Below are 25944 nucleotides of genomic sequence, written 5' to 3'. Positions count from 1 at the left end.
ATCATACAGCTAAGAATACAAAGAAACCTGAATGAACCAAATTCTAGAAAGTAATGAGTACTTTCAAGAAGAGAAGAGACCCAGAGCTAATTTTCCCCCTAGTAGACTGGCAGGAGAAGGAAGAATCTGCCATAGGTGTATCAGGATAAGCAAGCTGAACTTTAAAACTGAATTTTAAAACTTACAATGGCCTCACACGAGCTGACACGATGAACTAGTCTCCTGAGAAGCCTTAGCCACAGAGAGAGTCTACACCTACCCACCAACTCTTTCCCATTGGCCCTCACTGAGTACACAGGAGTGCACGCTAAAAACCAGGCACAGGGCAAGAACTGAGAGGATTCTTCCTGAAGCATGCTGGACCTTTTCTTAGTGCAAGGCAACAACCCATTGAAGGCTGGGAGTGGGAGCAACAGAAATCCCTCCAAGGCACTTCATGGCCTTATACGGTATTAGGAAGCAGTCACACTCAAGGCATTAGGGCAGAAGAGCTGAGATAAATCCTGTTGGGGCACTCCTGGCCTTCACTGACATGTCCTCTGGAGGCTGGAGGCAGGGCAACAGGATAAAGGAGATCTGGGTTGGAGAAAGCAGAATACAGGACTAAATGACTAAATTCCCCAGCAATCCAAAGATGCAGCTATAAAGCTAAGAGAGATTAGCCATGGCTGGTAGAGCTGGAGATTCAGCTATAAACCATAAAGAGAGCTCTGGAATCTCACCAGAATTCACATCCTGAACATTGCTATAAAGAAAGTCCTGATGTCTTTCTCAAAACCTTTAAAGGTAGAGATAAATGGAATGCAACTAAGCTAAAACAAAGGCCAGTCCCAAGTCAAGCACATATTAGACCAAATCACCTCACACTCCCTCCTCCCATGCTCCCACCCCCCACCTCCACCACACCTCCAAATCCCTACATGGGGCTTAGCAGATGAAGAGACATGCCCTTTTCTGGGGTAAATATCATTTACTTCAATCTCTACTGTTCCTTTATACACAATATCTGGCATACAATAAAATATTATGAGACAGAGAAGAAAATGTGATCCGTGGTCAAAAATCAATAAAAACAGTTCTAAAAACAGTCTAGGTGCTAGAATTATTAGACCCTAAAAAATATGTTAAAATACTTGTGGAAAAGGAGGAAAACATGAGTGTATTCCAGCATAAGAGATGGAAAATATAAAGAAAAGTTAAATGGACATAGAAATGAAAAATGTATTAACAGAAATGAATGAATCATCAAAAGGGACTAACACAAGATCATACAAAGCTGAAAAGAAAATCAATTAACTTAATTATGGCCAAGAATTTTCCAAAATTGATTAAAGTTATTAACCCAGAGATTCAAGGAGCTCAGAAAAACACAAAGAAGTTAAATTCAAAGAACACCACAGCTAAGTACATCAAAGCCAAATTTTTGGTTAAGAAAATTTAAACGCGGATAGAGAAAAAGGACAAATTGCAAATAGGAGCCCAACAAAAATGACATCTGGTGTTTTGTTGGAAACAACAGAAACCAGAAGATATAAAAAACAAAACAAAACAAAAACCTGGCATTCTGTATCCAGCAAAAAAAAAAAAAAAAATCCTTTGAAAATGAAAGTAAAATAAACACATTTTAAGATAGACTATAGAGATACAGGGCACCTGGCTGGCTCAGTCAGTAGAGCAGAGTAGACTCTTGATCTCAGGTCATGAGTTTTTGAGCCCCATGTTGGGTATGGAGCTTACACTAAAAAAAAAAAAAAAAAAAAAATACAACATAAAAATAAAAAAAAAAGACAACAGAGGAGAGAATTCATATCACAAATCTACTAAAAGAAGTGGTAAAGAAACTCTTCTGGCTGAAGGGAAATGCCTTCAGAGAGATGTCTGAATCTGCAAAACGAAATGAAAAGAAGCATAAAGCATCAAAATATGAATAAATATTAAAAACTTTAAAAACCATCTCCATTTTACATATATATATTCAATTTCTTTAAAATTCCATTGATTGCCTAAAGTAAAAAAATAATATCATAGTGTTTTAGCATATTTAATTTTAACGAAATTAAAATATATGAAAATGAGACTACCAAAGGTGTGAGAAGTAAATGAAAGCACAGTGTTGAAAAGTTATCACATTGTTCCTAAAATAGATGTATTATTTGAAAGTAGACTATGGTAAGTTGTAGATGCATATTATAATCTCTAGAGCATCTCTGTTCAATAGAGTATCCACTAGTCACATGTTGCTATTTAAATTTGAGTTTAAATTAACTAAAATGAAATAAAATCTAAAATTATTTTCCTTGATTGCACTGATCACATTTTGAATGGTTAACCACATGTGGCTAGTGCCTGCTATATTGGACAGCACAAATATAAAGCATATCCATCACTACAGAAAATTCTATTGGACAGAGCTACTCTAGAAAAAGAGGCATAACGAGATAGCCTATGAAAGAGACAAAATGGATATATTATCCCTAAAAAGAAGACAAGAAAAGATGTATCACAAACAGGACAAAGAGCAAAAAAAATCAAGATGGTAGACTTAAACACATCTAAATCAATAATTATATTAAATGTAAATGGGCTGAACATTCCAATTCAAAGAAAGAGCTTGTCAGAATGGATGAATAAGCTGTTCAAAAGACACACTTGAAATATAAAGGCACAACTAGCTGAAAGTAAAAGAATGAAAAAGAACATACCATACAAACAGCACAAGAAAGATGGTATGGTTCACATTATTATCAGACAAAATAAACTTTAAGAAAAACAGTGTTACCAGAAAAAGACAGCATTGCATAATAAAAAGGACCATTCATAAAGAAGACATAACAATTATAAATGTGTACATACCTATTATAGAGGTTCAAAATATACAAAATACAAATGAGTAGGATAAAGGGGAAAACAGACAAATCTACAATCATAACAGACAGTTTAACACCACTTTATTGACTGAAGAGGTAGATAAAATCAATAAAAACACAAAGGACTTGAACAATATTGTCAACATTGACCAAATCTGTATTTATAGACTACAACAGCCAATATCAGCAGAACATCAATTCTTTTCAAAGGTTACATGAAATGCTCACTCAAAGAGGCCATATGCTGATCATAAGTCTCAATAATTTCAATTTCAAAGAACTGAGAATATTCTCTGACCATAATAGTATTAAATTAGAAATCAATAACTTTAAGGTAAAGAAAAACCAACCAAATACTGAAAATGAAGCAAACACACTTCTAAATAACTGTAACCAAAGAAAAAATTTGTGATTTTTTAGTAATATCTTGAGAGAAATAATAATGAAACCTTAACATATCAACTTTTATGAGGTAGAGCAAAAGCACTATTTTGATGGAAAATTATAGCTTTGGAGATCTAACTTAGGGTAAAAAAGGGGGGGGAAATCTGACCCTCTATCTTAAATAGTTGGACAAAGAATAGGAACCAAAGTAAATAAAAGTAAGGAAGTATTAAAGAGTGGAAATCAGTGAAATAACAAATGGACAAACAACAGAGAAAAATCAACAAAAAGCTATTTTTTTGAAAGTTAATATCACTGATAAACTCCTTAGGGTGATTAAAGAGAAAGAAAAAAAAACCCTCATTTCCAATATTAGGAATAAAAAAGGGAATAGCAATGCAGATTCTACAGATATTTAAAGAATAATAAAGGCTACATTATGAAAAAATTGCCAATAAATTTTAAAACTGAGATGAAATGGACCTATCCCTTTCAAATAAAACAGAGCTCTAAAGTTCTTAGGAAAAAAAAACAACAGACTTATCTTCACAACCTTGAAGTAGACAAAGATTTCTAAGACATAATAAAGCACTAGCCACAATGAAAGATAAACCGTATGTAACCAAAACTTCTGCCAACTAAATGATACCACTGAGAAAACGATTAGGCAAGGCAGAGACTGAAAACAAGTATTCATAATAGGTAAGCATGACAAAGGACTTGTGTCTAGAGTATATAAATAACTGTTACAAATCAACAATAAGAAGGTGAACTCAGTTTCTTTCAACAGGCAAAATATTTTAAGATAGTTCATGAAAGATATGCAAATAACCATTAATTATAGGAAAATATCTTGAACACCATTACTCATCAGCGACATGCAAATTACAACCACAGTGAGAGGACATGCACTCCTGGAATAGCAGAGTAAGGACCTCTGAAAATCCACTCCTCCAAAAAACCAATGGCAACACTGCAAAAAACTGTCAAAATCATTTTTTTTTTAGAACTCTAGAAATTAACAAGACTTCTAACAATCTGGCGATCATTTATCCAAGAAAAATAGGTGACCCTTAGTATGAACAGTAAGTTCTGTGGTATTTTAACTTGCCCTTTCCCCATCTCTCTCCCCAGCTCTCTGGAAACCTTGAAAAACAACTGCCTACAATGCTGGTGAAAAAGAGCAGCCTGGCAACCACTGGAGGGGACAGAACAGGGTTGCAGCTTCCTAGGAGTCCCACCCCCAGAAAACTATCCCTACTTGACTTATCTAACAGCTTGCCGAAAAGCTCCATTTTTTAGAATTTGACTTCATGTGACCCACTCAGAGCTCCCAGTGTGCAAATAACAACAAAAAATCAACAACTGTTTAACATCACAGTTGGAGGCACCAAAACTAGTTGGAGCTAACAAGAGGATGACCAAACAAACAAACAAAAAACTTAAAAGGAAAACTGGGAGTAAGATGTCCAAGGCATACAGTGTACAACTAGGAATCTAGAAGGCCATGCACATGTCTGGGAAAGTTCTGAGAAGGGCCTAATCGCTCACCTTCAGCTGACATTGAAGATTTGCACAAGCAGGAAGACACAAGCAAACTTGTAAGCTGCCTGTGAAGCCCTGAAATCATGTCCAACATACACACAAGAGACCCTGGTCAAAGGCTAAGAGAACTGATTTCTTTGAGGCATTTAAGAAATCTCTTTTCCATCACTGGCTGGCCACTGAACTAACTGAGTAAAAACTTCAATGGCTACATATGGCAAAGAATATAGACTTCAGAAAAATAGTCTACAAAAGTCATTAAACAAACAGGAGCAAAACCAAAGCCTAGGGAAGGGGGCATCTGATTTCCAGAGTCGCCCAATTATACTAGTTAACAGCTCTACTTTTCAAAAGAAATATGATAAGAAACACAAAGAAACAGGAAAGTATAGCATATACAGAGGAAAAAGGCAGTCAAAAAAAAAAAAAATCTTTGAGGAAGCCAGATACTGAATTTAGTAGACAAACACTTTAAATTAGCTATGACAAACATGTTCAAAGGACAAAAAGAAATCATGTCTAAAAATTTAAAGTATGACAATATCTCACTAGAAAATATCAATAAATACAAATTATAAAAAATTCAAAGAGAAATTCTGAAGTTAAAAACTATAATAAGTGAAATGAAAAATAATCACCAAAGAGGCTCAACAACAGATGTAAGCAGGCGGAATAATCAGCAAACTTGAGTAAGTCAATTGAGATTATCCAGCCCAAGAAACAGAAAGAAAAAAGGATAAAGAAAAATTAACAGACCCTCAGAAAGCTATAGTACACCTTCGAGTATATTAACACACACATCATGTGAGTCCCAGAAAGACAGAGAGGAGGGAAGAAATAATAATGAAGAATGATTACAAAGAACTCCCCCAAATTAATGGAAAACATTACTATGCATATCCAAGAAGCTCAACAAACTCCAAATAGGGCAAACTCAAAGAGACCACACTTAGACACATCATAGTCAAACCATCAAAAGACAAAGATAAATGGACTGTATGAGAGCACAGAGAAGTGGCTCATCATCAGAAGGGATTCTTGGTAAAATCAATAACTGATTTCTCATCAGAAACTATGGAGGCCTGGGGCACCTGGATGGCTCAGTCGGTTCAGCATCCAACTTCAGCTCAGGTCATGATCTCACAGTTGGTGAGTTCAAGCCTTGCGTCGGGCTCTGTGCTGACAGCTCAGAGCCTGGAGCCTGCTTCAGATTCTGTGTCCCCCTCTCTCTCCGCCCCACCCCTGGTTGCGCTCTGCCTCTGTCTTTGAAAAATGAATAAACATAAAAAAAAAATTTTTTTAAGTAAATAAAAAAAGAAACTATGGAGGCCAGAGGCAGTAGGATGACATATTGAACGTGCTGGGGGGGAAAAAACCTGTCAATCAAGAATTCATCAAACAACAAAGGTAAAATTAATAAATTTCCAGATAACCAAAACTGAGAGAATTTATCACTAGCAGCTCTACCCTACAAGCAATACTAAAGTGAGTCCCTCCTTCAAGCTGAAATGAAACTACACTAGATGGTAACTCAAATGCACACAAAGAAACAAAGAATACTAGTAAATATGTAAATATAAAGACAGTATGAACATATTTTTATTTGTAATTCCTTTCTTCTCTTAAGAGACAAATTCATGTAGTGATAATTATAAAATTGTGATGATAGATTTTAATGTATAAATATATATTTTGGGGGTGCCTGGGTGGCTCAGTCGGTTAAGCGTCCGACTTCAGCTCAGGTCATGATCTCGCAGTTTGTGAGTTCGAGCCCCATATGGGGCTCTGCAGTGAAAGCTCAGAGCCTGGAGCCTGCTTCAGATTCTGCGTCTCCCTCTCTCTCTGCCCCTCCCCAATTCTCTCTCTCTCTCTCTCTCTCTTTCTCTTTCTCTCAAAAATAAACATTAAAAAAATTTTAAAGACCTATTTTGTATGATAACAGCAAAAAGGAAGTAGAAGGGAAAAGAGTTACATTAGAAAAAGTTTTTGCACACAACTGAAATTAAGTTATTAATAGGAACAAGTTTGTTTTAAGCTAAATTGGTAATTGTGGTCCCTGGAGTGACCACTGAGAAAATAACTCAAAAAAAAGAAAAAATGCAGTAAAAGAAGAGTGAGGCAAAGAGGAGAGTACAGTCTGCAGAGCCATTCAGGAGGCAGAGTCATTGGAAACTTATGTCAGATGAAAGTGAGACATTCTCCTCAAGGAACACATAGTCTAGTGGAAGAATCTGAAAAGTGAACCAAAAAAAAATAGCCGTTTTGTGTCCAATGACTGGAACATAAAATAAGGAAGGGGAGTCATAGGAGACGAGGCTGAGACTAGATCATGAAAGGTAAGGAATGATCTTTGTTCCTAAAGTATTAGGATTCATTTAAGGAATTGTGAGAAAAGAAGCGGCATGATTTTGAGCAAAAAATTGCCTGTGAGGCATTAGGGAGACGCACATCAAAACAACAAGATACCACTTCCCATAATAAAAACAGGTAATAATAAATGCTGGTGAAGATGCGGAGAAACTGGAACCCCCGGACACTGCAGGTGTGAACATAAAATGGGGCAGCCTCTGTGGAGGGCAGTTTGATAATTCCTCAAAATGTTAAACAGAGGGCTACCATCTGACCTAGCAATTCCATTCCTAAATATATACCCAAGAAAACTGAAAACCCGTATCTGTCAAAAAACTTATATGAATGTCCATAACGGTATTATTCATAGCAACCTAAAAGTAGAGAAAAACCAAATGTCTGTCAACCAATGACTGGATAAACAAAATGTGGTATAGCCACACAATGGAATATTATTTAGCCATAAAAGGAATCAGGTACTGATACAGGCCACAATGTGGATGAACCTTGAAAACATTGTAAGTGAAGAAAGCCAGACACAGGCCACATATTGTATGATCTCATTTATATGAAATGTTCAGAGTAGGCAAATCTATAGATACAGAAAATATAGTAGCGGTTACTGAAGGATGGGGGGGTGTGGGATGTATGAAGTTGTTGGAGAAGGAAACAAGGAGTTAATGGTACGAGGTTTCTCTTTGGTGTGATGAAAATGTTCAAAAGTTAAAGAGTGGCATGGTTGCACAACTCTGTGAATACATTAAAAACCACTGAGTTGTACATTTTAAGAAGATAAGTTTTTAAAAAATGTAAATTTTATGGTATATTAACTGTATCTCAGTAAAGCTGTTACAAAACAAAAACCATGACTAGTTATTATTTCACACCTAGTATAATGAGTAAAATCAAAAAGATTAGAAATACTAATGTCGGCAAGGATACAGAACATCACCGTCGGTCAAAGGCTAAAACAGCACAAGTACCTTGGAGAACAGTTTGGCAGTATCTCATGAAGCGAAACAGCCATCCACCCAATGACACATCCACCCAACTCCTCATTATTTATTCAAGAGAAGTGAAAAGTCATGACTACAGGACTTGTACAGGAATGTTCATAGAACCTTATTTGCAACAATCTAAAAATGGAAACCCCCAAATGCCTATCGACAGAACAGATAAATTATGCTGTTATTTATACAACGGGACACTACTCAGCAATTAAGAACAAACTGATCAGTACAGGACCATGGATGGTCCTGTAAAATCATTACCTTGATGGAAAGAAGCCAAATACACACACAGGAAAACTATACTATATGATTCTATTTACATAAAGCTAAGGAGCAGGCAAAACTAATCCATCATGGTAGGAAAAAAGACCATTGGCTTCCGGGGCAGATCAGAGGGGAAGGGGCACAAAAGAATATTCAGAGGTAATGCAAGTAATCTTGGTGGTTATACAAGTTTATAAAATTGCCAAAACTAACCAAAATGAATACTTAAGATCTGTGCGTTTTATTGTATGTAAATTTGATCCCAATTGAAAAAAAAGAAAGAAAAGTATGTGAAAAATAAATGTTTTACTGAAATATTCAGGGGTGAAGTGATAGGATGTCTGTCTGGGATAAGTTTTAAATACCCCAGAACAAAGACTAGAGGAGTCAGTTAAAAGAAGACTGGCATACACTGATAAACGTTAAAACTGAATGATAAGTACATCACGTTTATACTCTTCTTTCCAGTTTTGGATATCTTTGAAAATTCCCATAATGAAAAGTTAAAAGGCATTCACTCATAAATAAATGAGTATTTCTTACTGTAATTCTGTGGCACAAGTTCTGGGCTCTTAGGAGTTTTCAACTTGTAGGATACATCTCCAATATTAACTGTATCACCTAAAAAGAGAAAAAGGAAACATACCTTTACAAGAGACAATAAAACAACACACTATGCCTTTCCCAACAACGACTGCCCTGAGGACTTTATAGAAATGCACATGTCTGCCTATGTTAGGCCCCATCGACACACCTATGTCAGCCACTATGCTCTAAAACTTGTATCCAAAGTATAAGTTATATAATGGAGAAGTGACGCACTGGGGAAATTCAGATTTTAAATGCTACATTAGCAAAAAAAGGTGAGGTACTACAGATTTATCAATTTATTATTTTCTCACTAACAGCAACACTAATAAAGTCAACAATACAGAAGAATGCATTTTAAGATCATCCAAAGCATCCAAAAGGTGGCATCTTTAATACAAATTACAAACTTATTACATCTTTATAAGTTCCTATTTTTTCTATAAACATGTTCCCCAGCAACATAATCCAAAAATTCAATATTTCTAGGAAAGCCCCAGCCTATATGCCAAGAATTTCTACATGAAACCAGCACAAAACAGGCAAAAGTTCTCAGTAGATTCTACATGGTTCTAATTTTAAGTAGCATTAATTTGTGGCTGTGGCTGATCTTCTAAAGTGCAGGACTAAACCAAACAATCTCTGCTTTGCTCTCTCCAACAGCAAAATAGACATACTGATCCCATCTGCACCTGGTACTTCCTTTGTAAAGGGCTCAATGATACTTAGGAAAAGTAGCTGTGCAAAACACAAATTCCAACATTGCCAGTTGTGAGCTAGTTAGGTGTCCCAGAGACTAAGGCCTTAAATCATCGTAATAACAAAAACTGCCAACATTTGTTGAATGATTACTATCTGCTAAATACTTTATACATTCCCAGAATAACCATATGAGACAGAGGCTTTACAAATGAGGAAATCGGCAACTCTGTAAAAAAAACTAAAAAAGATTTTATAGATGAAGAAATGTATTATAGCTAAGTGAAAAGTTGAGAGAAAAGTAGAAACATCATCTAAAACTCAGGTGTACCTTCTCGTACAGAATATGTGTATATTTAGAGTGTAAATCAAAGGAATTTTCCTGTGAATTAGTCTAGACATCAGCTAATACTTACTGAATACTGGCTATTTGGCAAATACTGTTATAGACACATTATTTATGTTACTTCATTTAATCTTGGCTCTAAGCAACCTGTGATTCCTGGAGTTATTTCATATAACTGCTACAGCAGAAACCCCACCTCAAATTAGAATAGTAAAAAGGCATTGCAACCACAATGAGGTACCACCTGACACTTGTCAGAATGGCTAAAATTAACAATTTAGGAAACAACAGATGTTGACGAGGATGCAGAAAAAGGGGAACACTTCTCCACTGTTGATGGCAATGCAAACTGGGGAAGACACTCTGGAAAACAGTATGGAGGTTCCTCAAAAAATTAAAAATGGAACTACCCTACGACCGAGCAATTGTACTACTAAGTTATTTATCCAAGGGATACAGATATGCTGTTTCGAAGGGGCACATGCACCCCAATGTTTATAGCAGCACTATCAACAATTGCCAAAGTACGGAAAGAGCCCAAATGTCCATTGATGGATCAATGGATAAAGAAGATATGGTACATATATGGAGTATTACTCGGCAATCAAAAAGAATGAAATCTTGCCATTTGCAATTACATGGATGGAACTAGAGGGTATTATGCTAAGTGAAATTAGTCAGAGAAAGACAAACACCATATGATTTCACTCATATGTGGAAAGAAACAAAACAGAGGAACATAAGAGAAGGAAAAATAATATAAAAACAGAGGGAGGCAAACCATAAAAGACTCTTAAATGCAGAGAACAAACTGAGGGCTGCTGGAGAGGAAGTGGGTGGGGGTGATGGGCATTAAGGAGGGCACTTGTTGGGATGAGCACTGGGTTATGAATCACTGGGTTCTACTCCTGAAACCAATACTACACGGTATGTTAACTAACTTGAATTTAAATAATTTTTTTTAAAGGTACTGGAGTTTGTTACAGCAGTTATAGGAAATAGCTCACAGGAGCCATGGGTTACTGAAGAGACCACGACTCAGTTACTAGTCCACAGCATGGTAGAGAAGGCAAAGGAGAAACAGAAGTCACACAAAGTCACACCTTAGGAAAAGCTCACTGAGACACTGTCCCTTGTACCACTAGACCCACACCTGGGACATCATAACCAGAGGACAACTTTTTCCCCCATTTCATTTTGGTAATTTTTAAACCTGTAGGAAAGTTGGAAAAACACTATCTTAAGTTACAGAAATCATGATTCTTCATCTGTAGTCTAGTCTTCAGATACATCTTCTAACAATAAGGACACCGCCACAGGTAAACTGTTCATACAGCCTCTGCGTAATTCCCTCATGACTCAAGAGTCCTGGGCAGGGCAGTTAACTGGCGGAGCCAAGGTTACTACCCACAGCCTGGCTGCAGGAGGCAGGCAGGAGGAAGAGCTGACCACTGTGATTTCCGGGGTAGAGTCGGAGCGCTGCCTCCTTTCAAGACTTACACCATAGGGGATTCTACCACTTTCTCCCTCTCCCCCCATCTCCTAGCCCCATCACCTCCTCTATTTCCTTCCTACCTCACCATGACCCCAAGTCTTCCTTGCTTGCTCTGCCTCTTCTCCTCAACTTCCTAACACTGCGTGCAGAGGCCCAGTTCTAGCCTCTTTTCTTTTCTTTTTTTTTTTTTTTTTCAACGTTTATTTATTTTTTTTGGGACAGAGAGAGACAGAGCATGAACAGGGGAGGGGCAGAGAGAGAGGGAGACACAGAATCGGAAACAGGCTCCAGGCTCTGAGCCATCAGCCCAGAGCCTGACGCGGGGCTCGAACTCACGGACCGCGAGATCGTGACCTGGCTGAAGTCGGACGCTTAACCGACTGCGCCACCCAGGCGCCCCATCTAGCCTCTTTTCTATTCCACCTACCACCTCTCCTTGACGAGCTCACCCAGTCTTACATCTTTCAATGCAACTAATATATTGCTGGCTCTCAAATTTGTATCGCTAACCCAGACCACTGAACTCCAAACATGGATACCAACAGACACTGAGATGCCTAACATATGTTAAACCTAACATATTCAAAATTGAGCTTCTGATCTTTACACCAAAATATGCTCTACGCACAGTATTCCCCAGTTCTGCAAATGGCAACTTACTCCTTCCAGGGGCTCAAACCAGAAATCTTGCAGCCATTCTTAACTTTTCTCTCACCTAACACATCTCCTGCCTCAACCCTTGCACCCTGCAGTTTATTCTCAACAGAGCAGCCACAGTGATCATAATAAAATAGGAGTCAAGTAATGCAAGTCCTTGCTCAATCCTCATCTTTGCAATGGTCCGAAAGGCTATTTTGATCTCACTCCGCCATTTCCTCTTACCTCATCTCCTACAAGTGTCCTCCTGACTTATTCTACTCCAGCCACACTGGCCTCCTCACTATTCCTTCAACATGTCAGACTCATACTCATTTCAGGCTTTTGCACTGGATTTTCCTACTGACTGAAATGTTCTTCCCACACATATCCATTTAGCAATCAGGGCCCAACCATTTGTGAAGATGGGGCAAGGATAGTGCAGTATCCTGGGACTAGCAATAACAGGAAGCCATGGCCACCACTAGGCCTGTAAGGACCTAGTGCAAGTAGAAGGGGACAGTGCCTGCAGAGAAAGTATATTTAGAAAGCTTCCTAAGTGAACTGTGACCCTTTGTGGAGGAATACAGCAAACCTATGGTGGTGACCTGGCAAGGAGGAGGCTGGGGAATAAACAGGAAACAAAACTTGACAGAACTAAAAGTAGAACTAGATAAATCCATAATCATACTTGAATATTTTAATATATCTCAGCAATTCATGAAGAACAGGAAAAAATAGAAGGATATAGAAATAAGAATACTTCTTTCTCAGCCTTTGGCTAAAATCAACTGGAAAATAGGATAGAGAAGATATGAAAACACGACTAACCATTCAACATAAATGACTTTTACAGAACTCTGCACCCAACAAGGGCAGAATACATATTTTTTGCAAATACACATAAGACATTCACCAAACTAGATCTTAGGCTGGACCGCAAAGCAAATCTTAATAAATGTCAAAGGGATGAAATCATACAAAATATGTTTTCTGATCAGAATGTAATTACCTAGAAATCAATAACTAAAAGATAACTGGAAAATCTCTCAACATTCGGAAATCAAACCAAAGGCTTCTAAAAAAAAAAAAACCTAAAGAAGCAATCACAATGAAAATTGGACTTGTGAAGAAATAAGGATAGCGATCTAGTCATGCCTGCTGTAGGCAAAGAAGAAAATGACATTCATAGGCAGTAGGTATTTGACCTTCCTGCCTCAAAGCTGATGTTCTTGGCCACCTTCTGTTACCATGCTATACTTTTCCTGAGTTATCTAATCCCTGCTACTGGCCCAACTCTGACCTCTGTACACTAAAGCCTTAAACGTCCCCTTTGGCTCAGATCTCTCTCCTGAGATCCATATCTATCAGCAGGCTACTGGACATTCTTAGATATTCTAGAGATAATTCAACTTTAACATGAGAAAATCAGAACTTTTTACTTTCTGTGTGTGTTGTCCAATTATGTCCAATCAGCTCTACCTCTTCTATTCCTATCTCAGTGATTGATGCTTTATTCCCTGGCCTGAAAGTTCTTCCACAACTCTCTCACACCCTTTCCCTTCAGACCCCTACTCCTCAAATCTCTTCATCTCCCCGTTGAACTTTCCCTAACTTTTCCTTTTGCATGATCTCCACCTCCATCAAGAATTGATCCTCTCATTCCTGTCTTTCTGCTAGCACAGTATCTGGCTCATGCTTCTGTAATAGCATTTCTCACACTGTATTACAAGTATTGATTATTGTTCCTCTGCAATAATTCTCTTTAAGTTAGGATACACACTTCCTAAGGGTCCAGAGCACGGCAGTCTTAAGGAGATCAGTTTCTAGATCCGTTCTTCCCGAATGCTGACCTGACAGAACTGGCCCTGTAGGTCCTTCGTTCCCAGAGGCTCTTTCAGAAGCCCTCCCCCTTACATTTCTACAGTGGATGGTGCACTGCTCCAGTGGACTAAACAAATGAGGCATTTTCAATTATGGTCTAGGAGAAGCTTCCTTTAAAGATTATTCAAGTCAACATAAACTGCCTCAGAATAGTTTCTCCATGTCTTCCATATTCCTACTAAAAGTGAAGAGTAGCTTTAGAAATGCCTGAAGCATTTTTGGCCTGTGTCAGATACAGTATATTGCAGAGTAGGGAAGCGGGAGTTAATATTGTCAAATAATCCAAGATGGGAGAGCTCAGAGTGCAAACCTGGCTTTTTACGTACTTAAAGGCAAGCTGCTTTTTACCTTTCCTCAATTCTTACCTTGAGAACACATACTATTCCTACACACACACAAGAAGGCACTTCTGAACACCTGAAGCAGCACACATAATTGACGCTGCTCAGTTTTAATGTCACTGAAGTAACTGTCAGTACTACCAAGATTTTCACAATATGGTGGATAAAGACCACAGAAAAAACTTTTAAATGTCTGTTTCAGATCAGATAGGTGTCTTTCAAAAGCCTGTTAAAAATTTCTTCTCAAATGTCATCATGAACCATTCATTCCAATTACAGTCATTCCTCATCTTATAAAATGGCTATTTTCTAACTCTTACGGTGAAAAGGACATACTACCTTCTGAACCAGTTAGTTCTCATTTCACTAAATACAGTGTCAAAGCTGGATCATGAGGTTTAAACAAACTGATGCATTTATTTCTGATTTTTATACATGATTTTAATTGTTCTCTAAAACGCATCAACAAAGTTTATTACACATTTAATAAAACAATATCATGTCTTCTATCAGAGACCTCACTACATAAATAACTTCCTTTAACTATTACATTACTTATAAATTATACTAAAAAATAAAACTGCAAAGCATACATTATGAAATCGATGACTTAAATATGTGACCACTAGATTTTACTGCATTTAGTAATCTAGCCTATAAAATGTGGCCTGCAATTTCTCATTCAGTGGTTTTTTTAACATTCCTTATTATATATACTAACACATTCATTCGAATTGAAAGGAAAAATGTTTTTTCTGTCAGAAAGCCTAATTAAGCTGATTGAATTGATAATACAGGCTACCTTTTTTAATTATGAAAACTAAAATTTGATTAAAAAGTACTTAGGCACGCGCTCTCTCTCTCAAATATAATTAAACACTAACAAAAAAATTTTTTTAAGAATTTATGTTTCTGGGGCGCCTGGGTGGCGCAGTCGGTTAAGCGTCCGACTTCAGCCAGGTCACGATCTCGCGGTCCGTGAGTTCGAGCCCCGCGTCGGGCTCTGGGCTGATGGCTCAGAGCCTGGAGCCTGTTTCCGATTCTGTGTCTCCCTCTCTCTCTGCCCCTCCCCCGTTCATGCTCTGTATCTCTCTGTCCCAAAAATAAATAAACGTTGAAAAAAAAAATTTAAAAAAAAAAAAAAAGAATTTATGTTTCAACTGGCTGCTATTTGTAAACTCACTTTATACTTCTCTCTCAAAACAACTTAGAGATCCATAAGTGGCTCAGCACTGAGGTAAAATGATCAAAATGCCCGAAGAGCATGAGATAAAAATGACCTGAGGGAAGATGGCAGCGTAGAAGGCCTCTGGGCTCACCGTGTCCTGCTGATCACTTAGATTCCACCCACACCTGCCTAAATAACCCAGAAAACCGCCAGAAGGCTAGCAGAACGGATTCTCCGGAGCCAAGCGCAGTCGAGAGGCACGGAAGAGGGTAGGAAGGGCGGAGAGGCGGTGCGCGCTCCACGGACTGGCGGGAGGGAGCCGGGGCAGAGAGGCGGCCCGCCGGCCAAGCAGAGGCCCCGAGTCTGGCTGGCAAAAGCGGAGGGGCCGGACGGAGTGTGTTTGGACAGCAAGCGGGACTTACCATCTGGAAGGTTATAAGCTAACAGCTCTGCTCAGAGAGCGGGAGGCCTGGGGGACAACGGGAGGGAGAGTTGTTGAGCCCCGGAAGACAGAGCGCAGCTCGGCGGCGGGGAACAAAGGCGCTCGCCAGCGCCATCTCCCTCGCCCATCCACCCCCAAAATCCCAAAGGAAACCAGTTCCCGCCATGGAACTCGCTTGCCACGGATCTTGCTTGCACCCAACGCTGTACTTCTGCGGATCCATCCCTCCGGCGGGTCTTACTCCCTCCCGGTGCCGCAGGGCCCCTCCCAAAGCGGATCTCCGAAGGAAAAGCGAGCTGAGCCTGCCCCTCCCGCCCCTGTGCACCTTGCCCATCCACCCCAGCTAATACGCCAGATCCCCAGACTGATCCCACAAGCCTGTCAGTGTGCAAGTAGCCCAGACGGGCCACGCCACCCCACAGTGAATCCCGCCCCAAGGAGAGGGGAAGAGAAGGCACACACCAGTCTGACTGTGGCCCCAGCGGTGGGCTGGGGGCAGACATCAGGTCTAACTGCGGCCCCACCCACCAACGAGAGTTATTCAAGACAGCACAGGGGAAGTGCCCTGCAGTTCCACACCACTCCAGGGACTATCCAAAATGAGGAAACGGACGAATTCCCCTCAAAAAAACCTCCAGGAAATAACGACAGCCAAAGAACTGATCAAAAATGATTTAAACAATATAACAGAAAGTGAATTTAGAATAATAGTCATAAAATTAATCGCTGGGCTTGAAAACAGTATAAAGGACAGCAGAGAATCCCTTGCTACAGAGATCAAGGCACTCAGGAACAGCCAAGAAGAGCAAAAAAATACTACTAATGAGCTGCAAAATAAAATGGAGACGACCACAGCTCGGACTGAAGAAGCAGAGGAGAGAATAGGTGAACTAGAAGATAAAATTAAGGAAAAAGAAGAAGCTGAGAAAAAGATAAAAAAAAAATCCAGGACTATGAGGGGAAAATTAGAGAACTAAGTGATGTACTAAAGAGAAATAATCTACGCATAATTGGTATTCCAGAGGAGGAAGAGAGAGGGAAAGGTGCTGAAGGGGTACTTGAAGAAATCATAGCTAGAACTTCCCTGATCTGGGGAAGGAAAAAGGCATTGAAATCCAAGAGGCACAGAGAACTCCCTTCAGACATAACTTGAATCGATCTTTTGCACAACATATCATAGTGAAACTGGCAAAATACAAGGATAAAGAGAACATTCTGAAAGCAGCCAGGGATAAACATGCTCTAACATATAAAGGGAGACCGATAAGACTAGTGGCAGATCTCTCTACTGAAACTTGGCAGGCCAGAAAGGAATGGCAGGAAATCTTCAATGTGATGAACAGAAAAAATATGCAGCCAAGAATCCTCTATCCAGCAAATCTGTCATTTAGAATAGAAGGAGAGATAAAGGTCTTCCCAAACAAACAAAAACTGAAGGAATTCATCACCACTAAACCAGCCCTACAAGAGATCCTAAGGGGGATCCTGTGAGACAAAGTACCAGAGACATCGCTACAAGCATGAAACCTATGGACATCACAATGACTCTAAACCCATATCTTTCTATAATAACACTGAATGTAAATGGACTAAATGCACCAACCAAAAGACATAGGGTATCAGAATGGATAAAAAAACAAGACCCATCTATTTGCTGTCTACAAGAGACTCATTTTAGACCTGAGGACACTTTCAGATTGAAAGTGAGGGGATGGAGAACTATTTATCATACTGGATAGTATTGATCATATCTATCTAGTATCTATCATACTGGATAGATTGCTACTGGAAATCAAAAGAAAGCTGGAGTAGCCATACTTATATCAGACAAACTAGACTTTAAATTAAAGGCTGTAACAAGAGATGAAGAAGGGCATTATATAATCATTACAGGGTCTATCCATCAAGAAGAACTAACAATTATAAATGTCTATGCGCCGAATACGGGAGCCCCCAAATATATAAAACAATTACTCACAAACATAAGCAACCTTATTGACAAGAATGTGGTAATTGCAGGGGACATTAATACCCCACTTACAACAATGGATAGATCATCTAGACACATGATCAATAAAGAAACAAGGGCCCTGAATGATACATTGGATCAGATGGACTTGACAGATATATTTAGAACTCTGCATCCCAAAGCAACAGAATATACTTTCTTCTTGAGTGCACATGGAACATTCTCCAAGAAAGATCACATACTGGGTCACAAAACAGCCCTTCATAAGTATACAAGAATTGAGATCATACCATGCATACTTTTGGACCACAATGCTATGAAGCTTGAAATCAACCACAGGAAAAAGTCTGGAAAACCTCCAAAAGCATGGAGGTTAAAGAACACCCTACTAAAGAATGAATAGGTCAACCAGGCAATTAGAGAAGAAATTAAAAAATATATGGAAACAAACGAAAATGAAAATACAACAATCCAAACGCTTTGGGATGCAGCGAAGGCAGTCCTGAGAGGAAAATACATTGCAACCCAGGCCTATCTCAAGAAACAAGAAAAATCCCAAATACAAAATCTAACAGCACACCTAAAGGAAATAGAAGCAGAGCAGCAAAGACACCCCAAACCCAGCAGAAGAAGAGAAATCATAAAGATCAGAGCAGAAATAAACAAAATAGAATCTAAAAAAACTGTAGAGCAGATCAACGAAACCAAGAGTTGGTTTTTTGAAAAAATAAACAAAATTGATATACTTCTAGCCAGGCTTCTCAAAAAGAAAAGGGAGATGACCCAAATAGATAAAATCATGAATGAAAATGGAATTATTACAACCAATCCCTCAGAGATACAAGCAATCATCAGGGAATACTATGAAAAATTATATGCCAACAACCTGGAAGAAATGGACAAATTCCTAAACACCCACACACTTCCAAAATTCAAACTGGAGGAAATAGAAAGCTTGAACAGACCCATAACCAGCGAAGAAATTGAATCAGTTATCAAAAATCTCCCAACAAGTAAGAGTCCAGTACCAGATGGCCCTCCTGGGGAATTCTACCAGACATTTAAAGCAGAGATAATACCTATCCTTCTCAAGCTATTCCAAAAAATAGAAAGGGAAGGAAAACTTCCAGACTCATTCTATGAAGCCAGTATTACTTTGATTCCTAAACCAGACAGAGACCCAGAAACCCAGTAAAAAAAAACTACAGGCCAATATCCCTGATGAATATGGATGCAAAAATTCTCAATAAGATACTAGCAAATTGAATTCAACAGCTTATAAAAAGAATTATTCACCATGATCAAGTGGGATTCATTCCTGGGATGCAGGGCTGGTTCAACATTCACAAATCAATCAACATGATACATCACATTAATAAAAGAAAAGATAAGAACCATATGATCCTGTCAATTAATGCAGAAAAAGCATTTGACAAAATTCAGCATCCTTTCTTAATAAAAACCCTCAAGAAAGTCGGGATAGAAGGAACATAAACATCATAAAAACCATTTATGAAAAGCCCACAGCTAACATCATCCTCAACGGGGAAAAACTGAGCGCTTTCCCCCTGTGATCAGGAACACGACAGGATGTCCACTCTCCCCGCTGTTGTTTAACATAGTGTTGGAAGTTCTAGCATCAGCAATCAGACAAGAAAAGGAAATCAAAGGCATCAAAATTGGCAAAAATGAAGTCAAGCTTTCACTTTTTGCAGATGACATGATATTATACATGGAAAACCCGATAGACTCCACCAAAAGTCTGCTAGAACTGATACATGAATTCAGCAAAGTTGCAGGACACAAAATCAATGTACAGAAAGCAGTTGCATTCTTATACACTAATAATGAAGCAACAGAAAGACAAAGAAACTGATCCCATTCACAACTGCACCAAGAAGCATAAAATACGTATGAATAAATCTAACCAAAGATGTACAAGATCTGTATGCTGCAAACTATAGAAAGCTTATGAAGAAAATTGAAGAAGATATAAAGAAATGGAAAAACATCCTATGCTCATGGGTTGGAAGAATAAATATTGTTAAAATGTCAATACTACCCAAAGCTATCTACACATTCAATGCAATCCCAATCAAAATTGCACCAGCATTCTTCTCAAAGCTAGAAAAAGCAATCCTAAAATTCATATGGAACCACAAAAGGCCCTGAATAGCCAAAGTAATTTTGAAGTAGACCAAAGCAGGAGGCATCACAATCCCAGACTTTAGCCTCTACTACAAAGCTGTAATCATCAAGACAGCATGGTATTGGCACAAAAACAGACACACAGACCAATGGAATAGAATAGAAACCCCAGAACTAGACCCACAAGGGTACGGCTAACTAATCTTTGACAAAGCAGGAAAGAATATCCAATGGAAAAAAGACAGTCTCTTTAACAAATGGTGCTGGGAGAACTGGCTAGCAACATGCAGAAGAATGAAACGAGACCACTTTCTTACACCATTCACAAAAATAAACTCAAAATGGATAAAGGACCTCAATGTGAGACAGGAAACCATCATAACCCTAGAGGAGAAAGCAGGAAAAGACCTCTCTGACCTTAGCCGCAGCAATTTCTTACTTGACGCATCCCCAAAAGCAAGGGAATTAAAAGCAAAAATGAACTATTGGGACCTCATGAAGATAAAAAGCTTCTGCACAGCAAAGGAAACAATCAACAAAACTAAAAGGCAACCAACGGAATGGGAAAAGATATTTGCAAATGACATATCAGACAAAGGGCTAGTATCCAAAATCTATAAAAAGCTCACCAAACTCCACACCCAAAAAACAAATAATCCAGTGAAGAAATGGGCAGAAAACATGAATAGACACTTCTCTAAAGAAGACATCCAGATGGCCAAGAGGCACATGAAAAGATGCTCAACGTCGCTCCTCATCAGGGAAATACAAATCAAAACCACACTCAGATATCACCTCACGCAGTCAGAGTGGCCAAAATGAACAAATCAGGAGACTATAGATGCTGGAGAGGATGTGGAGAAACGGGAACCCTCTTGCACTGTTGGTGGGAATGCAAACTGGTGCAGCCACTCTGGAAAACAGTGTGGAGGTTCCTCAAAAAATTAAAAATAGACCTACCTTATGACCCAGCAGTAGCACTGCTAGGAATTTACCCAAGGGATACAGGAGTACTGATGCATAGGGGCACTTGTACCCCAATGTTTATAGCAGCACTCTCAACAATAGCCAAATTATGGAAAGAGCCTAAATGTCCATCAACTGATGAATGGATAAAGAAATTGTGGTTTATATACACAATGGAGTACTACGTGGCAATGAGAAAGAATGAAATATGGCCCTTTGTAGCAACGTGGATGGAACTGGAGAGTGTGATGCTAAGTGAAATAAGCCATACAGAGAAAGACAGACACCATATGGTTTCACTCTTATGTGGATCCTGAGAAACTTAACAGAAACCCATGGGGGAGGGGAAGAAAAAAAAAAACAAACAGAGGTTAGAGTGGAAGAGAGCCAAAGCATAAGAGACTCTTAAAAACTGAGAACAAACTGAGGGTTGATGGGGGGTGGGAGGGAGGGGAGGGTGGGTGATGGGTATTGAGGAGGGCACCTTTTGGGATGAGCACTGGGTGTTGTATGGAAACCAATTTGACAATAAATTTCATACATTAAACAAAAAAGTATTTAAACATGATAAAAGCATTTTCTCAAATACTATACTGGCAAAGGTATACTGAATGAAGGGTTCATTTTATCACCTCTTTTCTGAGTACATTAAACAAGCAGCCTCTACATGAGGAAAAAACCATAACCTTTTGATAAATTTTGGTAAAGCTTTTTAGTGAATCTTCCAGAAACTGAGGCAGAGTGATGGTACTGGCTGGTTAGGTCAGTGACTCTACCTGCCAGTCAAGTGGTTTCCAATTATTGGCTATGAACAAAACTGAAAAGGCTATAATCAAGTTGTCAGTTGATAGACCACTAAAAATAACATTTTTGATAATTAATCAACATATTACTTTTGGCTCATATATAAAAAGTCTGTAAAGAACGGAGTGATATTTCTATATCAAAATTATATACATTGCAGCAAAATTAGTACTCAATTAGGACCTATTAATTACATTAATATTTAACTGGGGAAAAGCACCACTCATGTTGTTGACAGGTACATTTCCACAAAATTTTACATTTTTTTAAGAAATTTGAAACATATTGATGTTCTTTTGAACAATTATGCTTTAATAATTGTAGTGATAGATATGTTTTAACACTTAAACATTTTTGTGCAGAGAAATCTAAAGACAAAACATTTTAAGAGTAAAAATATTAAGATAAAATTATGATGAGTAGTGGTAATTGAAATATAAATTCAAGGAGATAAAAAAAAAGTAACATGAGCTTCCTGATAGTTAAACATGAGCTTTTTAATCTATTTTTCCAAACAGAGATAGTGGCTAACATATTACTAGGATATTCTAATTTCACTTAAAAGATACACTTTCAAGACTGTTAAAAATTTTTATTTTAAATGTCAATATTTACAACACACTGGAAACACTGTACTCTGCAATTATTTATTCTTTTCAGGAAAATTTCTAGATATCAACTTCAAAATATAAAAGGAATACATATTTTCAAAATCCTTTTAGGAGGTAAGTGTGAAAATTTTTGAAGACCACTGTTCAGTCTGTAAAAGTGTAGCATTTTGCGGGCAGGGCCTATGTTTTAATCACCTTTGTACTCATAGAGCCAAAAATAATATCTTAAACCAACTGGGTATTCAAGAAATGTTTGGTAAATGAATATGTGAATGAATATAGCTTTTAATTAAATACTGTTTTCTTTTTTTTTTTTTTTAATTTTTTTTTTTCAACGTTTATTTATTTTTGGGACAGAGAGAGACAGAGCATGAACGGGGGAGGGGCAGAGAGAGAGGGAGACACAGCATCGGAAACAGGCTCCAGGCTCTGAGCCATCAGCCCAGAGCCCGACGCGGGGCTCGAACTCACGGACCGCGAGATCGTGACCTGGCTGAAGTCGGACGCTTAACCGACTGCGCCACCCAGGCGCCCCAAATACTGTTTTCTTAATTAAGTGTTGTTTTAAGCCCTAGTTCACTGATTTTCTGCACTGAGAACAGCCTATCTTTCAAAAAGCTCAGAAATCAAGTCATTTGTAAAGACTTGATTTAAATGAAGTAGTGTAAGTATGACTCTAAAGGGAAGTGAAAATACTTATATAACACAATAGGTAATACAACTTAGAAGAAACTAAGGTATACCTTTCTTCAAATACACTATTTTGGTTAAATACAATCATCTTTTTAGACACTGTAGCTAATGATATAAGATACTCATAATGGAAACTACTAGAATAACTAGAATGGGTTAACAAATAAGTACAGATTGTTATAGAATATACTGCTTAACACTTAATTACATTTATTACAAATAATGCAAAAAAGCAACCACATGTAACTAAGATTACTTAAATCCCTGTATACAGCATACAAACTCTCACACAAATACTACCACCAATAAACTGATATGTGTTTTATTCAGGCATGGAGTATCGATTTGAAAATTAAAAGCCCTGAAAAGAATCCAAAAGATAAAACCTTCCAAATGAAATTAACTTTAAGGTTCATTTAAAGTAAGAAGGTTTGATTTTATCACTTGCAATCATCCTACTTTAAAGGAATTTCCCAAAGGTTTATAGGAAAATAATCTCTATATTCAAATAATAATTAATAGTGTATTTTATTTTTTTTAATATTTATTTATTTTGAGAGAGAGTGTGTGTGAGCAGAGGAGGCACAGAGAGAGACACAGAATCGGAAGCAGCCTCCAGTCTCAGAGCTTGACATGGGACCCGAACTCAAACCGCGAGATCATGACCTAAGCCAAAGTCAGACGCTAAGCCACCCAGGCACCCCAATAGTGTATTCTAAATAACACTTATTCTTGTAAAACCCCTTTGGATATTACACACTTGAGTTTTAGTAGACAGCTGTTTTGTTTTACCTACTCAATATTCTTTCCCTTTTGACAACAGAATCCCTCTATCCAGTGGAGAACCCATCCCATCTGGTTTGGGTAGAGTTTATACCATTAATCCCAACCTTTATCCCTGCACCAAAACCTCCAGAAGTGAATATCCTGCACAAACTTGTCAGAATATTCCACTCTCTGGCCACAGTGATTGTTTTAGAGATGGACACATGATCCAGGCTTGGCCAGTAAGAGTTCTCAAAAGGATTTTTGTCAGAGCTCAAGGAAAAGATGTTCTTTCTCTCTTTAAATTTTTTCTTAATGTTCATTTTTGAGAGAGAGGTGGACAGACAGAGTGTGAGCCGGGGAGGGGCAGAGAGAGAGGGAGACAGAATCCGAAGCAGGCTCCAGGCTCTGAGCTGTCAGCACAGAGCCCGATGTGGGGCTCGAACCCACAAACAGTGAGATCATGACCTGAGCCGAAGTTGCTTAACCAACTGAGCCACCCAGGCATCCCCCTCTTTTTCTAACAGTGTGAAGTGTAAGGACCATCAAAATCTGGGGCTGTCAGTAAGGCTATCATTGCTACCACTTGAAGAAATCCCAACAGATGTTGAAACCAATACAGCAAAAATAAAATCCAACAAATGGAGAGTAGAAAGGAGGCGGGGGGGGGGGGGGGAGGGGACCACGGGGAAGGGCAGAGAGGGTCCAAGCCCTAAAGACGCTTGAACATCCTACATCTAGCCTGAAACCATTAGATCTCCCACCTATGTGAACCCATCACCATGTTTTTCTATGCACATTTTCCCCTGGGGGAAGGCAATCACTCTTGGTTAAAAAGCACTGGTTTAGTGTCACCACTTTTTTTAATACAAAACTTAGACCCAAGAGAAAACCAAATATATCAGCAATTTCCAGATTAGTCTGCATGTTCCTAACACGGGTCTTCCCAATAATTTATTAAGTTACAATTGCTTTGGGATTTTACTGCTAAATGCTTTAATATAGAAGGGTCACAATGTCCTCAGGGTCAAAATAGCCTACTGCAAGTTTAAAGTAGTTAATAATTTTCCCAAAGTTCAATACCTAGTAAATACAGAGCTAAGACCTAAACCATCATAATGTAGTTTTTCCCTTTACGCTGTATTCTTCATGAAGCAGGAGTTCTCTATTTCCCCTCCCCAAAGTCATTACTTCTATTGTAGCTCTGGAATAAAATCACAAAAAAAATGCATTATGGGTGGATGTCTATTGCACTTTTTATATATTTAAAAACAGACAACCTGTGGCACCTGGCTGGCTCAGGTCAGTAGAGCATCCAACTCCTAATCTCAGGGTCATGAGTTTGAACCCCACATTGGGTGTAGAGATTTCTTAAAAAAAAAAAAAAAAAAATAGAAATAAAAGTAGGCAACCTGAATGTCCAACAATGAAAAACTGGTAAAACAAATTATATGAATAAATATATGACTTTAGGATCTACTTAAAATGAACATGTGTAGCAATATTTACCACTTTGTTAATATGTTACAATAATGGTTAAGTGAGAATTATAAAAAATACATGATCCTATTTTTAAAAAAGAAATGTGCAGTTGTACAAATATATGTATTTCACAAAATCTGATAATATTAACACCATAAAGTTGACAATGATGACTTTGAATGGGAGATTATATCTCAGGGGATTTGTCTGCACTTTACTTTTCAACAATGAACACAATTTCTTATACAAAAAGTATTTTTAAAGATTCCTTTATCAAATGTATTAATATACAAAAGTCATAAAAGATAAAACAGAGTCCCTTTAATAACAATGGTGTTAAAATGACAGCACTAAACATGTCATGGTGGATTACACAGAGTTATGCTTCCAGGTTTATCATTTGAGCCTGCTCCATGGTATATCTAAACAGTTTACTGTCAGAGTCCCACTGAGCCAATTTACTTGCCTCCATCTGTGAAACCCTACAA

The 25944-nt window shown here is 38.2% G+C and overlaps 1 protein-coding gene across 1 annotated transcript in view; it reads right to left on the bottom strand.

The window, feature by feature from the left end:
* LOC115511110 (von Willebrand factor A domain-containing protein 8-like) overlaps positions 1-25944 on the bottom strand; it is a 76409-nt gene that overhangs the window by 47790 nt on the left and 2675 nt on the right. The window contains exon 2 of the mRNA XM_030311619.1: positions 8963-9040. Within this exon, the coding sequence (XP_030167479.1) occupies positions 8963-9040 (78 nt within the window). The remainder of the gene's footprint in view (positions 1-8962; positions 9041-25944) is intronic.

This window comes from Lynx canadensis, chromosome A1 (genome assembly GCF_007474595.2).
Source record: "Lynx canadensis isolate LIC74 chromosome A1, mLynCan4.pri.v2, whole genome shotgun sequence".
In the NCBI taxonomy this organism is placed as follows: Eukaryota; Metazoa; Chordata; class Mammalia; order Carnivora; family Felidae; genus Lynx; species Lynx canadensis.
The sequence above is the reverse complement of the archived record's forward strand: the minus strand, read 5'-3'. Positions and strand labels throughout refer to the sequence as shown.